The following is a 15380-nucleotide window of genomic DNA, read 5'->3' as shown; positions in this document are numbered from 1 at the left end:
AAATTTGACCTTTTAATCACTTGTTTAAAAATAGTTTGTTCTCTCTGGAGCGCACGTCCATCCATCTAGTCCCCTTTGTTGTGTACCATTAGGGGCTCATTGACTTAACCGCGCCCACTCAGATTCTTTGCTTGCAGATGCTATGTCACGAAGAACGAGGCTGGCCAAAGCTCTAGAACCACTTTCAAGCGACAGCTGGAGTCTGGAACACCAAGCATTACACACAGCCCACATAAGTGCAAAACCACATACCAAAGCCAAATGGTAAGCAGAGCTTTCAGCATTCAGTTTTGTTGGATGTAGATTAGTGTATCGAATTTTCCTCACGGGATGAATACAGTATTTATCTTCGTTAGCATCTGCGCGGTCGCTTAATCGCAAGATGTGGACGCTCTATCAAAAAGGCAAAACATCTCAGAAAGGTGGGTGTGTTTAGTGCAATATAGTTCCTGCTCCTGGGGCTATTTTGAAGAAAAGCATGTAAAAGACATGTTATTTCGACACCGGGGAACTTGAAATGACACAACCACAAAGTAAAGCGTATTCCACTTTTAGTTAAAGCGGCAACCTAAATTTGTGGCAATGATGACTTAAAAACAAAATGTACATGTCACATACCTTTTGGTGAGTCAAACGTTAACTTTAATTTGTAGCTCAATTATTATTATTTTAAATCCGCTGCAACTGTGAAGATATGTTTATCGTAAATATTGTGAACGTGTATATTGGCTGTTTTACAATACAGTTAATCACCTGATTTTCATTCATTATTGGTCTCACTAGTAGTACAATATTGAAGAGGTGGCCATTGTCATAAATTAGCTTTGGCTAAGCCAATATTAAATATCGGTAATAGAAAACGCATTCTCGTCACTGTGTTACAAAAGACACAGGGTAATATTGAGCCTTTCGAAAGGCTTTTAGGATCTTGTACATGCTGCTGTAACCATTAACTTCAAGTTTGATCTTGACAACAACCAGAAGGATTTGCATGTGTCATATCTTTATTAATTTCGCATACATTACAAAAAAGTTAAAGCGCCGATCTCTTGAGCCGCTGTAAACACAGACGGAGGGGGCGGAGGCAGAAGGAAGCCGTGCCAGGAGTTTGCCAAGCTGCTGCCTGGTCTGTACTGTAGCGTGAGTGGCACACGCAGCCCACGGTTTTGACGAATACATAAACGACATAGAAAGAGCAGGCTGTGAGAGGTGACATTTTCAGGACTAATGCATCTCGCTCATCTCCCCCCAGTCTCAGAGGTGGCCCCAAATCACTGATTACTTCAGACCTTAATTGGATCATTTATTGAGGCACCAGCTGCAATGCTTTCTAATCATTTTTCTTCCTAAAAAAGGCTTTCCCCTCCGATACTCGGTCTTTGGTTTCCTGTAGCTTCTCAGACAGCTTGTCCTTAGTCTCTTCCATTTTCTCTGAGAAGCGTCCTTTTGTTTCCTCCATTTTCTCTGAAAACCTTTCCTTTGTCTCCTCCATTTTTTCTGAAAATTTCTCCTTTGTCTCCTCCATCTTGTCCTGGAAGTACTCTTTGACTGGCGGCGGTGTGGATAGGTAGCCGTGCTTTCGGAGGTATTGAACAGCCAGAGAAGTGCCGCCCAGAGTCACCGCGTATCTGGCGGGAGTGGCGATCTGGAAACGGACAGACACGGACTGGTCAGCTGATAAACGCCACTGCACACTTGCGCAGGATCCCATTTAGGTTTCAAAGCTAGGGGACAAATTAGCGAAGGTTCACTTTTAAAGTCCGGCAGCGACAGCCAATCAGCGTCAAGAACATATACTTATATACAATCACACTTTATGCACTTCACGGAGAACATATTGCAACACAGAAATTAATGTAGCCCTCACTAGTGGTTGTGGCCCTAAAAAATCCCATAAACTATAAAATATTTATGCCACGAGCATACCCTGACTAGGGTCATCGCGAGCAGCGACCAGAGTGTGACATTTTAACTGCAAATGTCGCAATGAAATCACCAACCGTCGAAATATTTCAAAGGGACAACCCACTGCGCTAACCTGTCAAATGCCTTGGGCTCATGTTATTTACTTGAGGACTTAGCAATGGGACCCGAATTGCAGTGTTCAAAACTCACTGCATATTGTATGACAACAAAACAAGACTGATTGTCATTAAAAATGATCAGAGCATGACTCAATGAACTAAATTACCTTGTACATGGCGTAAGCAGTCAGTGCGTAACCACTCGAAGATTCTCTCAATAGTCCCAAAAGTGATTCTGGCACATTGATCATCTCCAGGAATTGTACTACATTTACACCTCTGTGGAAAAAAACAAAGGAAAATAAGTCATCAATTTAAAGTTGTGGGTACAATTTTAAAAAGCTGCGACACTTTTTATAATTATCGCATCAATTATACTAATTTTGGCAAAATCAGTCAATCATCAACCCAAAACATACAGTGGCGAAAACAAGTCAACACACCGCTGTTCAATTTCCCCGTTCTTGTGATCTGGACAACTCAGTAATAAAAATAAGTAAATAAAAAAAATAAAACAACAATATCCTTTCCGGGGAAAAATATGAAGCAGACAATGACCTGGTTGTTGCAGCCCCTTTGGCTTTTATTCCAGCAATCAGTCTTTGTGGGAGGAGTCTGTCAGTGTGGCACATCTCGATGTGACAATAGTTGCCCACTTTTCTTTGTGAAAATGCTCGAAATCTGTCAGATTGCGAGGGCTTCTTCTGTGTACGGCACTCATCAGATCACCTCACAGATGTTCGATTGGGTACAGGTCTGAATTCTGGCTGGTTCATGACAAAACCTTAATCATCATCTTCTCCATTCTTTTGCTGATTTGAATGTGGGCTTTGGGCCATTGTCATGCGAAAATATATCCTGAACGCATCTCTTCATCTTCAGCTTTCTAGCAGAAGCCTGAAGTTTTTATGCTAACACTGATGCCAGTTCCAGCTGAAGAAAACCAGCCCCAAAACCTGATGATGTCACCACCATGCGTCACTGTGGGGTACAGTGTACGTTCGGTGATGAACAGTGTTGTGTTTGCACTAAACAAACCTTTTGGTATTATTGTCCCCCCCAAAAAATTCAACCTTGGTTTTATGTCAATTACACATTTCCCCACTGGCTCAGATGTTTTTATTTGGAGGACAAAGCTTCTTGCCACCTTAGCCCATAGCCCAGACTTATGACGAAGACGGGCGATTGTTGTCACATGTACTAAACGGCCAGTACTTGCCAGAAATTTCTGCAGCTCCTTCATTGTTGCTGTCTGCCTCAGAGGAGACTCCCAGACCAGTTTTCTTCTCATCTTTTCATCGTGACAAGACGTCCAGTTCTTGGTACTGTCTCTCACTATTGTGTCATAGTTTCTCCAATTAATGATGACAGTCGTCACCGTGTTCCATGTTTAATGCCTTGGAAATTATTGACTGATGCCTTCCAACAATGAGATGATCCTCTGATGCTGCTGTGTGTCTGAACTTCATGCGGAGTTAATAAGAGGCTCTTTCAATGCTGGCAAGTGTGTACAGACTGCCATTTAATACGAGTTTGAGTGTGGCTGGGTTAATTGTGAACACAGCCATGTTTTAAAAGAGTATTCAAAATTGTACTACTACATTTCCTGTTATGTTTTCTTCTCCTTTCAAAAAAAATTTTTTTTCCAATTGACTCGCTCAGGTTATAGGTCACAATGTTCGAAAACCTTTTGAAATGGTCTAGCTTTTGGTCTCATTGCCTTTACATTACAAGCCTGGCATTCAAATAGGGGTGTGTGGACCTTTTATTTCCACTTTAGGTATCCAAGGCTTTCGACACTTGTTTAATTAAGTAACTCTGGCTCATCTATTCAGTGTTTCTCAGTGAAAAGTGAATTTCTTCACTCTTTCAAACTGAATAAGAGTGAGGCCGTCTTTCCAAGTGGAACTATATTTGATAGACATTTCCGGGGGATCATGGAGGTTTACAAAAACATAACATGAATGTGTTCCAATTGGTTGGTTGGTTAACTTGCCGAGTAGAATACACAACCATCACAAAAAAAAAAAGTAGAGATAAAATGATCCTTTGCAATAATTGTGACCAAAATTATCACACTTTTCATGTTGGTGGGAAAAAATATAAACAAAGACATCACAGATGCAAGCACTGAAATCATCATTATCAAGTATACTGCTATTCCTCATCTGTATTTTTAGAAGATAAAAAAACCTATTAGAAAAAAAAACAATCAGCAACCTAGAAGTACATTTTGCACATGACACATTATAAAGAGCAGGCGATTTACTTCAAATGACTAGAATGACAGTAATATCTCCAACTACAGCAAACTGCCGTCGGCGTCCAGTTTTGGATGGTGATCACAGAACAGAGCAAGAACCCAAAAAACTGTTTTGATGGAGGGCTGGGAAAAAAATTTGACCAACTCGCTTGTGTCGACCTCAAAAATTTGTCACGGGCTGCAGCTATCGAATATTTTGGTATTCGAATATCCCACTGAAAATTCTGTCTAATAATCTAATATTTCCTTTTTGCTTGGTTAAAAGTACAGAGGACAAAAAGACACATTTCCACTTAATGAACAGCCAACTGGTTTTCATTTATAGGTAATTACCATTTTATACTTCAATTCAGAGCTGGACATCTGTCAGCAGTCATTTAGGTCTAATAACTTTAGGACTATCAGCCCTGTGAGCGCGGCTAGCGCTGCAAGTGGCTACCGCTGGCAACAAACGGCGTACAATACAGCGTAATTAGGTCGTTTTTGGGGGTTTTTTTGCAATTAATTAGAGACTGAACATTATTTCAGGACAACGTAGTGTTCTTGTCGTCGGAAGCAACTGTTTGTGACGCAATAAAGGACCCCCAAACACAGTCTGAAAAACGAGTCAAGTCAGCCTTTAGGCCGCGACACAGGGCTGGGAACAACTTCAAAATAAAAGCATACCTAGGCATTGATGTTCCTATATCATTTGGTAACTAAGGTTTATTTTGAAGTTGGCATTCTTAGCGTGCTGGTAGCACTAAACTTCTTGAGACATGCTTGATTATTTTTTCACGTTTGTTTGTAAATTGTGAACTGTTCCACACAAGTTCCATGAAGTCACTTACTTCATAGCAGCATAGTAGAAGGTTCCAAACCAAAATGAGGACGTGATGAGATGCACAGGGATCATCACCTTGCCATACTGTTTGAAGGTCTTCTTGAATCTCTGAGCAAGACCAATGGACCTGTCCTGCAAAGGGTCCACCTCTTCAACAACGGGCTCATCTTTGTCTTGCTTATCTGGCGGGGTCTGAGGTGAAGCAATGTTTGTTTCTCCCCCCGGCGGCTGATGTTTGGGCTGATGGGCCGCCATGTTGGACGATGACGTTGAGAACCAGTGCCAGCGTGCAGGGTGCAGTGGGGGCAGGCGGAAGGCGCACCTGCATGATGACTGTGGTGGGTCACGGACAGCAACGCCCGGCGGTAATCGACGCACCACTGCCAGCCTTCGCAGTGTGCCACGAGTAATGATGTGCTGCATTAACATCATCTTCCTCCTTTTCTATGGTCACCTTCACCAACACACTGTGAATAAAGAAGAAAAAAAAAAAAACAATTACTATTAACATTTTTATTAGGAAAACTTCATATTGTTTTGGCTTGGCTTGGCTCCTTTTAAAAGATGTTGAAATGACTTTTTTAAATGGAAATGTCTTTTAACAGCTGAACATGTCTATTACTTTAATTTGCCTATGTGAGCCAATTTTGTTTCAAGCAATAACACAAAACTGCTTCTGGCTGGCAACGAGTCCAAGGTGTACCGGGCCTATCGCTCAAAGTCAGCTGTGATATGTTGCAGCTCACCGACTTGTGAGTGTGAGCAATATACAAAATACAGGGTCGCAATTGCCGAAAAGTACAAGTTCTGATTTAAAATATACTTAGGGTGGTTACGTTTGCTTTTTCTCACCTGGCTTCTTATTTCTTGAATACTACTTCGGAATCAGCAAATGTGTTTTCCAAGATGTTAACTGTGAAAGAAGATTATGTATATTTGCAAAAAAAAACAAACAAAAACAAAAAAAGTGGCATCAATGAATAAATTTTCAACATACCGTTAGTTACTTGAAATTTGAAAAATAACTATGGTTGGTGATTAACAAGGGTCATATTTAATCAAACCACATCGGTTTTGGTAAGTTTCAACTTGTTCTATTGTAATACTGTTTGTAAAAGATGGAGAAAATGGACAGATGAATGTTCCCAACAAACACGCCACCTGGAGGCCATCTTTGACAATGCCAGTGACTTCAACCACTCTGATTCAAAGTCTGTCTGTCCCCTGCAGGTTTGAACAACATGACTGTTGTCCAACAAAAGGAGACAAAACTCTCAACCACATCAACGTCAAGGGTGCACTATCTCTCGTCAGTCAGACCACATCTCATTACTCTTCACACCCAAAAACTGGCCATTCATCAGGCAATCAAGCCCCATCGGGAATGTGAAGGTTTGGCCCAAGTGGGCAGACCTTGGTCTGCAGCACCGCTTCCCGAACGCCAACTGGAGTTTACCTTGCTGTAGAGGCCACAGTGGACGGTCAGACGGACAATGACGCCTGCACCTCCTCTGCCCTGACCTGCGTCGGCACCAGCGGCAACGAGGTCACCATTATGACGTGGATTACAGCGTTGCCTAATCAAAAGCTGTGGATGGGCTGGCAGGTCCGTGACCTGTCTTACAGATCTAGTGGCTCACAAACCAGCAACTATAGCTCAGGCCAACCTAAATGGGACGTTATAAGAGATAAGCACGACAATAAGCTCAGGGTTGGGGAGCATTTCAATAACTCCCGACTCCCAGCACCTGTGCCAATGCCAGCAGGCTATTATGGACTACATAAACCCAGCCACGCCTTCCCACCTTCCTACACTCGTTTTGGTGGGGACAACCATGAAAGGCTCACCAATGCCACCCCTACCCCTGCCAACAACTTATCACGGACAACATTGACATTCAGTCAATAACCCTTTTCGAAAGGCCATGTAAACGCGTGCAAAAACCCAAATTATTACATTCATCATATATTCATATACAAATGATCACAATCGTTATCAGGCTTGTGCAAAGCTTGGTGATGTGCGGATCATTTAAATCGGGTGTGTTGCAGGCAGGGAGAGATGGAAAACAGGCTGGATAGGGGCTCTTGAGGACCGGGATCGAGCACCCCTGGTCTAAAGTATCGACCACATTGATGTTTTAATATTTGGGAATCGATCTTAGTGGTATAAGCTCAAACCGTATTGTTCTCCTTGCTACCCAGCAGGCCTAATAGCTGTCTCGTCACTTTCACAGCACACTCTGTGCTCCTTTTGTCTCAGTATGAGTTTTGGTATGGAAACACCACTCCACCTTGGATAGTCTGCTCAGTAAACTACAGATAGAAAATACCCAATGGCTAAAATCTGTCATATATACATGTAAAATATATACAGTAAATAAGTTATTTAAATGGACATATTGCTCGATCTCGTGATCAGTTAGCGTTTTTTTTTTTTTAAACATCCTGATTGTTTAAAGCCTATAACAAAGTCATACTTTTGGTATCATGACAACTACTCTGTGCCAAATGTCTTGCCTTCAAAAAAATGAATAATTAGTTCAGGTAGATTTAAGTTAAAGGTGACAGTCTGTAATGTTTTTAACTCATTCAGTACCAGACATTTTCAGACACTCTTTTACCCTAATGTTTGAAAAAATATATAAATACATTCCTGGGATTGAATGGCTGGACTGTGAAAAGACTGTCTTTGGGATTGAATGAGTTTTAATTTGGGTCTACAGTACAAATAGTTGGGTCTCTGGGGTCAGTGTATTATCAAGCTACCAACGAAATTGTTCATTAGCTGTCTTTTTCTGAAAATGCATCTGTGAGCGAGGTGTTCTTCATTTTCTACTTTACATAATACAGTGCACACACCACACCTCTCTCCTCATGTCTTGGCAGGTAGGCTGGGCAAACAGCCGCAAACTTTCAAGCCACAACTGGGCTACACAGTCTGAAACTCGAAGTCAAAGCCAAACAGGAACCATAGCTGCATTTTAATGATTTAATTTAATTTAAAAATAGTAATAATAATAATAATATGGTATCTCTATTAACAATGTGTGTATTATTGTTGTTTCCAATGGCGCAGAACTGAAAGTTCTGAAAGAAAATACTGAAAGTTCTGAAAGAAAAGAATGGATTTTAAAAAAGACACGTCTTGTACTGGATAGTAATATTTTCCGTGGGACAATTTAAAATTTACTACAGCAGAACGGTTATATAAATGCCAGGCAAACAAAACGACAACACAAATCAGTCTCAAGTCATAAACTATGACAAAAGATGACTTGTTGTCTCACTGGTTATACGACTAAGACATGAAGTTACAATTTCCTCATACACGCACATCCACAAACAAAACAAATCATCGCGTGAACTTCCAACTTTGACAGCTATCAGAAATGTTGATAAGGACTTTTCCGTTCGGTTCTATGTAGCAGCTTGCGTGCGGTCCGTTGCATTCCGTTATCCTTCAGATAACCAAACTCGTGTAGCACACTAAAGAAGTCATGCAATTGCATAAGCAGCTATGTACGCAGAGGTTGTGTGTCGCAGCATTTTAAGTCACAGCTTTCAACCGGAAATCACAATACTGTCTGCTAACTTTACATACCACTTGGAGTTGACATTGGTCAGCTTGTGTCTGGAGGACAAGTGAAAGGGTCCTTCAACTTGTCAAGTTAATAAAACGCAGCACAAAACTTAAGTGTTTGTGCGCCGTTTGATCTTGGTACAGACACTCTCGCATGGAGGTTTATTCTCAAGGCCAAATCTCAAAAGTGCTGCCAACTTTGGATTTTGGCTCTTGGTTAGCACTTAGCTAGCGGCTAATTGGCGATGGATCAGCGTTGATGTCACCGTGTATATTTCGTGCTCTAAATGCAATTTAGTAAATAGCAGAGCTCACTTACGATTTAAGTTACGCGTTGAATGGTGCGAATAGCGCTAATCTTGAAGCCGAAAAGCCATGTCAACCTGCCCAGGCACTGTGGCGGTCAAGGACCACATTTCTGGGGCAGAAGAGTGCACGGCGCACAAGTACGTAGCACAACACGCTGTGTATCATGGGTAACGTAGTTCTCTCAGACCGCTAACGCGTGTCTTTTCAAACGCATACCAGGACACAACAAACTCAAAATCACGCTAAGCAAAATATTTGCTCAATTAAATTATTCTTCGTAGGCATATTGTGTTGTGTTGTGTTGTGTTGTCCAGGAGCCCTCAGAACGTTTACTCGTTGTCCTGTCCAAACGGCCTGCTTTAAATGCGGCCTCTGGGTGGCAGTATAACCTAATGTGTGCACATAGCAGCGTAGGACTACAGTGACGGGCGGATGGATGGATGGATGGATGGATGGATGGATGGATGGATGGATGGACGGATGGATGGATGGATGGATGGATGGATGGATGGACCTACAGAGAGAGAGAGAGAGACTTACAGTCAATGGACTAAAATAAATGTGCACATACATGAATATATGAGCCATTCTAACGAATTGGTTAAAATTGCTGTCCCACAATGAAAATCAAATTTTAAAAAACAATGAAGTGTTCAGCCCTTGCATAATTAGTAATATCTTGTTATGATCTATTTTACCACAAGGCATTAATTGAGATACTATTAAACTGAATGTATAAAAAGTCATCTTTTATATGTCACTTCCTATTGGGAGGTGGCTGTCCCAATCTCTAACTCCTAAATTTCCATCCATCCATCCATTATCTGTACCGCTTCTCCTCACAAGGGTCGCGGGGCGTGCTGGAGCCTATCCCAGCTGTCTTTGGGCAGTAGGCGGGGGACACCCTGAACTGGTTGCCAGCCAATCGCAGGGCACACAGAGACAAACATCCGCACTCACAATCACACCTAGGGGCAATTTAGAGTATCCAATCAACTTACCATGCATGTTTTTGGAATGTGGGAGGAAACCGGAGTGCCCGGAGAAAACCCACGCAGGCACGGGGAGAACATGCAAACTCCACACAGGGAGGCCGGAGCCGGGATCGAACCCACGACCTCTGAACTGTGAGGCGGACGTGCTAACCAGTCGACCACCGTGCCCCTCCTAAATTTCAATTGATGAAAAAAAAATGTAGAAGATTTTTGCCAATTTACAAAATAGTTTACTTTAATAGAACATTTTGGTTGCTTTTAAATGTATTGTGAAAGATTTACATTGATTTTGTAGATTTTTTTTCAAATTAGAAGTCATCATCATCATCTTCCAAACCGCTTATCCTATACAGGGTCGCGGGGAGTTGCTGGAGCCTATCCCAGCCGTCAATGGGCGAAGGCAGACTACACCCCGAACTGGTCGCCAGCCAGTCACAGGGCACAAATTAGAAGTTTTTATGTAAAAAAAAATCTGTCCCAACTTTTTATGTCACTACCGAAACGCAAAGAGTATTTGTCTGGAGGCAGGGCTTGGTTTCCAAAGAATATTTAATAAAGGAAAGAGAAAGAAATAAGAGGTGGAAGGAAGAAGGAAAGCTGAAGTCTACCAATGAATTCTCCAGCAGAGAGCAAAGGAAAGTCAGAAGAGCATGGTGGAAAAGACAAGACGACGGGATGTCTCTCAAAAAACAGAGAGAGAGGGAGCATACAGGGAAATGTATGTTATAAAAATGTTTGTCATTCCAATTAAATTTTCATTTGGAAGGTGGAACCACAGTTTTTCAACGATGAAGGGCCCTGTGATGGACAGGTGACCGGTCCAGCATGTACGCTGCTTCTGCCCTAAGTCAGCTGCGATCAACTCCAAACCCCTGCAACCCTGAGTACAGCACAAAGCAGTAGAAAATGGAAACAAATAATGTTTCATTAGTTATGATACTCGTTAAAAGTTAAAATATAGCAAAACTAGTTTAGTGATTACAATGCTACCCTCACACAAAGTATTACTGCAACAGCAGCAACAATATGGTGACTACTGAAATGTTGCAGTCACTACCGAAAAAAAATGATGTTTTAACAAAAATAAAAAGTATTGAATTATCAACAATCAACAATTTTTGATAATGATTGTTTAAGGGGGCGGCACGGTGGCCGACTGGTTAGCACGTCCGCCTCACAGTTCAGAGGTCGTGGGTTCGATCCCGGCTCCGGCCTCCCTGGGTGGAGTTTGCATGTTCTCCCCGTGCCTGCGTGGGTTTTTCCCGGGTACTCCAGTTTCCTCCCACATTCCAAAAACATGCATGGTAAGTTGATTGGATACTCTAAATTGCCCCTAGGTGTGATTGTGAGTGCGGATGTTTGTCTCTGTGTGCCCTGCGATTGGCTGGCAACCAGTTCAGGGTGTCCCCCGCCTACTGCCCGAAGACAGCTGGGGTAGGCTCCAGCACGGCCCCGACCCTTGTGAGGAGAAGCAGTACAGATAATGGATGGATGGATTGTTTAAGGGTATGTTTGTTTTAATTAATGATGACTTTTGAAGTCAATATGATCAACTTTCTACATTTTACAATGAAAAATAGCATATACATTTCGATTTATTTTGGAAAAAGTCATATTAAATTCTGTTAAAAAATCATTTTGATTGGTTTTGATGTCAAAACCATGTATATTAATTTAAAAAAATACTCTATAGAGGGGGGAATGGAAAATAATATAAATTGGCTAGTAGAATTATTTTTATTCTTCTGTAATTGTGTGTTTCGGTAGTGACACATTTTAGGGACAGGCAAGATATTAGTGAAAAGCTAGAAAATGCTATTTGAAAATTGACTGTACTTTCACTATATTTGTGCCCCTTAGATATGGTGCAACACGAATACAATAAAAGTTTTTCTGAAATAAAATACAAATTTCACACATTTTCCAACTCTGAATTTGAACCAATTCAGTAGAATGACCCATATAACACCAAAACAGGCAGACAGTTATGAATTACTGAGTCCAAATAAATAAATGGGCCCCAGTCTTGCACCACTGCCCTCAAGTGAGGCATTAAATTGCTGTTGGAACAAAGGAACTCCTTTGTCCGCAAGTGCCCGCTGCGACTACTTGTCTGTCCTCCTCGGGTGAGGTGAAAATTGTGATTGTCATTATCAATGATGTCTCATAGCTTGTCCTGATCTGCCTCTTCACCATGGTCAAAGCTCCTCCCCATCACTGAGCCAGCCTTCTGAACTATCTTATCCAGCCTGCTTGTGTGTCTCTCTGTGATGTTGCCACGCCAGCAGACCACAACAAAGAACGCTTGCCGTCCCTGACCGGAAGAACATGAACAGCATCTCCCCACAGATGGTAAAGGTCCTGAGCCTGAGTCCTCAGCAAGAAAATCCTGTCTGGCGCTTTCAGCAGCATACATTCATGTTAGCGAACCACTCCAACTTGTTGTCGAGGTGCACACCCAGGTATTTGTAGGTCTGCACCATCTCGATGGTCCCGGATATTTAATGTGTTCAGAAGAAGGCCATTCCTCTCGCTCAAGTCTCTGAATGCTCCCACAAGGTCCCTATGTACTCCACATGAAACGTGACACAATCACAGTATCATCCGACTATTTCTGTATGTGGCAGGTGCAGTTTTTCAGTCAAAGGTCCAGGAAATGAAGGAAGGATGCACACCCCTTTCCCTGAGCTTCTCTCCAGTAGAAACTGGCTTGTGTTAAAAGCCCTTAAGAAGTAAAAGAATATGATCCTCACTTCAATCAATCCATCAATCCATCAGTCAATCAGTCAATCAATCAATCAATCAATCAATCAATCAATCAAACTTTATTTATTTAGAATTTTTCATTTAAAAAAATGCAACTGAAATTTCTTGAATAGAACACAGTTAAAAAGAGCTCCAACTGATCGACTCTTTTGAGTTGACATTTGCCTTTTTGCACAGATTGAATAATCCAATCTATTGCCTCGGGATAAGTCATGTTTCATAGGGAAAACATGTTTTGATAATTATTGTTTCTATTCTAATAGTTTACAATTATTTTAAAAAGTTGTGATTATACTGTTTTAGATTGAATGAATATCTTTTTTTTCTTTTTTAATTTATTGAGTATGGTCTGGCGGCACGGTGGTCGACTGGTTAGCACGTCCGCCTCACAGTTCAGAGGTTGTGGTTTCGATCCCGGCCCCGGCCTCCCTGTGTGGAGTTTGCATGTTCTCCCCGTGCCTGCGTGGGTTTTCTTCCTTGCCCCTTGGTGTGATTGTGAGTGCGGATGTTTGTTTGTCTCTGTGTGCCCTGCGATTGGCTGGCAACCGGGGTGTCCCCTGCCTACTGCCCAAAGACAGCTAGGATAGGCTCCAGCACGCCCCGCGACCCTTGTGAGGAGAAGCGGTATAGACGATGGATGGATGGATGGATGAGTATGGTCTTAAATTCCATTTATATGATACTATGTAGATAAGACCTTATTTTTACATTGTTTGTTGTTGCAGAGCTAAAAAAAATAAAAATAATAAATAGAAACAGGTCATGTATAACAGTTGTATATTGTAAATCATATATATATGTTTATTTCTAATATATTCCCAGTAAATATTTCATGAATAGTTGAGTTTTCTATACTGATTTATGAATAAACACTTGCATTTATTCTTGTCTTTTTTTAGGCATGAATTAAGACCTTTCATTTACTCTGAAACAGTACGACTAAATAATTATTTGTGCTAATACTATCGCCTTTCCATGAATATATAAATATCACTAAAAAGACATGCTTAAACACTTTCTGCATGATGTATCTGCTCTGACTCCTGTTTGTTTTTTGATTCTACAATCAAAGACAGTCTCTGTGTGCAACGAGCTAAATGGAAAATCTGCGTCCACAAACTGGTAGTGATTCTGGATATCTACAGAAGTGAGTTTGTATCCTACCACGGGTTAACTGCGTGACTGCGCCCAGCCGCCGACTGACCTCTTCAGCTCTTAATGAGGTTTATAACAGACTAGCTGGCATCAGTTACACACGCATATTTTTGCTAAATGTGTCCAAAAATGTTGAAAAACAACTGTTCAGTTTTGGATAGCTGTTTGTGAAATGCTGTACTCGCCCATTATGTTCACTCGCATCCCCTCCATCCATAAAACATAAGGACGCCCCAAGTTCTACTCGAAAAAATAAACTTTTTTTTTCCTGGCCACACAAAAAACAAGAAACATTTTATCTATTCAGAAAAAAAAGCCTAAGTCGAATTTAGGTCAGCCCTGCCAAGATTATTTAAACACAAGAACAAATGTGTCAAGGTTCTGCTGGGATAAAGTACTTTTTGTGTCTTTACGGTTTGCGTATCTGGCTAGGTAGTAGTCGGCAAAATGGGTGTTTTTTTTTTTAGAAGTCAAAATAAGAATAACTGAAAGCAACTTCCATCCATCCATTATCTGTACCGCTTCTCCTCACAAGGGTCGCGGGGCGTGCTGGAGCCTATCCCAGCTGTCTTTGGGCAGTAGGCGGGGGACACCCTGAACTGGTTGCCAGCCAATCGCAGGGCACACAGAGACAAACATCCGCACTCACAATCACACCTAGGGGCAATTTAGAGTATCCAATCAACTTACCATGCATGTTTTTGGAATGTGGGAGGAAACCGGAGTGCCCGGAGAAAACCCACGCAGGCACGGGGAGAACATGCAAACTCCACACAGGGAGGCCGGAGCCGGGATCGAACCCGCGACCTCTGAACTGTGAGGCGGACGTGCTAACCAGTCGACCACCGTGCCGCCTGAAAGCAACTTAAATCTTGCAATTCAAAAAACATGAATAACATGCTCAATGAAGAATCTAATTTGTCCATAGAGGTACGAATGTGAGTGTGAATGGTGGTTTGTCTATATGTGGCCTGCGACTGGCTGGTGACCAATTCAGGGCCTGCCTCTTGTCCAAAGTCAGCAGGCTGAGATCCAGCTCGTCTGCCACTATAAAAGCACATGGTTCGCAGTGGTAAAGCAGAATAGAAAATGGATGGATGGATACCAAATTGCTGTTGTTCTTTTTCTCTTGTTCCCCCCAGCTCAACTGACCTCAAATGTCAAATATACTGGAGCAGATAAAAAAATTTGGTATGATTTTTTAAATATAATACGTATGTTGTAATTGTTAAACATTGTGTTTTGTCACAGACCTTTTCTAGTATAATATGTGGATGCGGCCTGATCATCATGTAAGGGGGATTCCCCCATCTGTGGTCCGTTCTCAAGGTTTCTCATTTATTCCCAGATTTGTTTTTTTGTTTTTTTTCCTCGCCCTCCTGGGGGTTAAGGTCGGGGATTTCATTCATTGTTGTCAGCTATGGGCACGTGAAGCCCTTTGAGACTTTCTTGTGATTAAGGG

General features: G+C 41.8%; 1 protein-coding gene across 2 annotated transcripts; it reads right to left on the bottom strand.

Moving 5' to 3' along the window:
- Positions 1-986: 986 nt before the first annotated feature.
- Positions 987-9180, bottom strand: mims1b (mitochondrial inner membrane scaffold 1b). Of its 2 annotated transcripts, none has more exons than XM_086039192.1 (4): positions 9013-9180; positions 5118-5577; positions 2192-2303; positions 987-1645 (listed from the first exon to the last, which is right to left on the bottom strand). In XM_086039192.1, the coding sequence occupies exons 2-4, from the start codon at positions 5540-5542 to the stop codon at positions 1331-1333; spliced, it is 852 nt and encodes a 283-aa protein (XP_085895318.1). In that variant the 5' UTR covers positions 5543-5577; positions 9013-9180; the 3' UTR covers positions 987-1330. The 2 variants fall into 2 exon arrangements, with proteins under 2 accessions (XP_085895318.1, XP_085895319.1); XM_086039193.1 differs by lacking the exon at positions 9013-9180 and adding an exon at positions 8715-8997.
- Between the last annotated feature and the right edge of the window lie 6200 nt (positions 9181-15380).

Source organism: Filicampus tigris, chromosome 8, assembly GCF_054856515.1.
Source record: "Filicampus tigris isolate MCC_2025a chromosome 8, RoL_Ftig_1.0, whole genome shotgun sequence".
Taxonomy (NCBI): Eukaryota; Metazoa; Chordata; class Actinopteri; order Syngnathiformes; family Syngnathidae; genus Filicampus; species Filicampus tigris.
The sequence above is the reverse complement of the archived record's forward strand: the minus strand, read 5'-3'. Positions and strand labels throughout refer to the sequence as shown.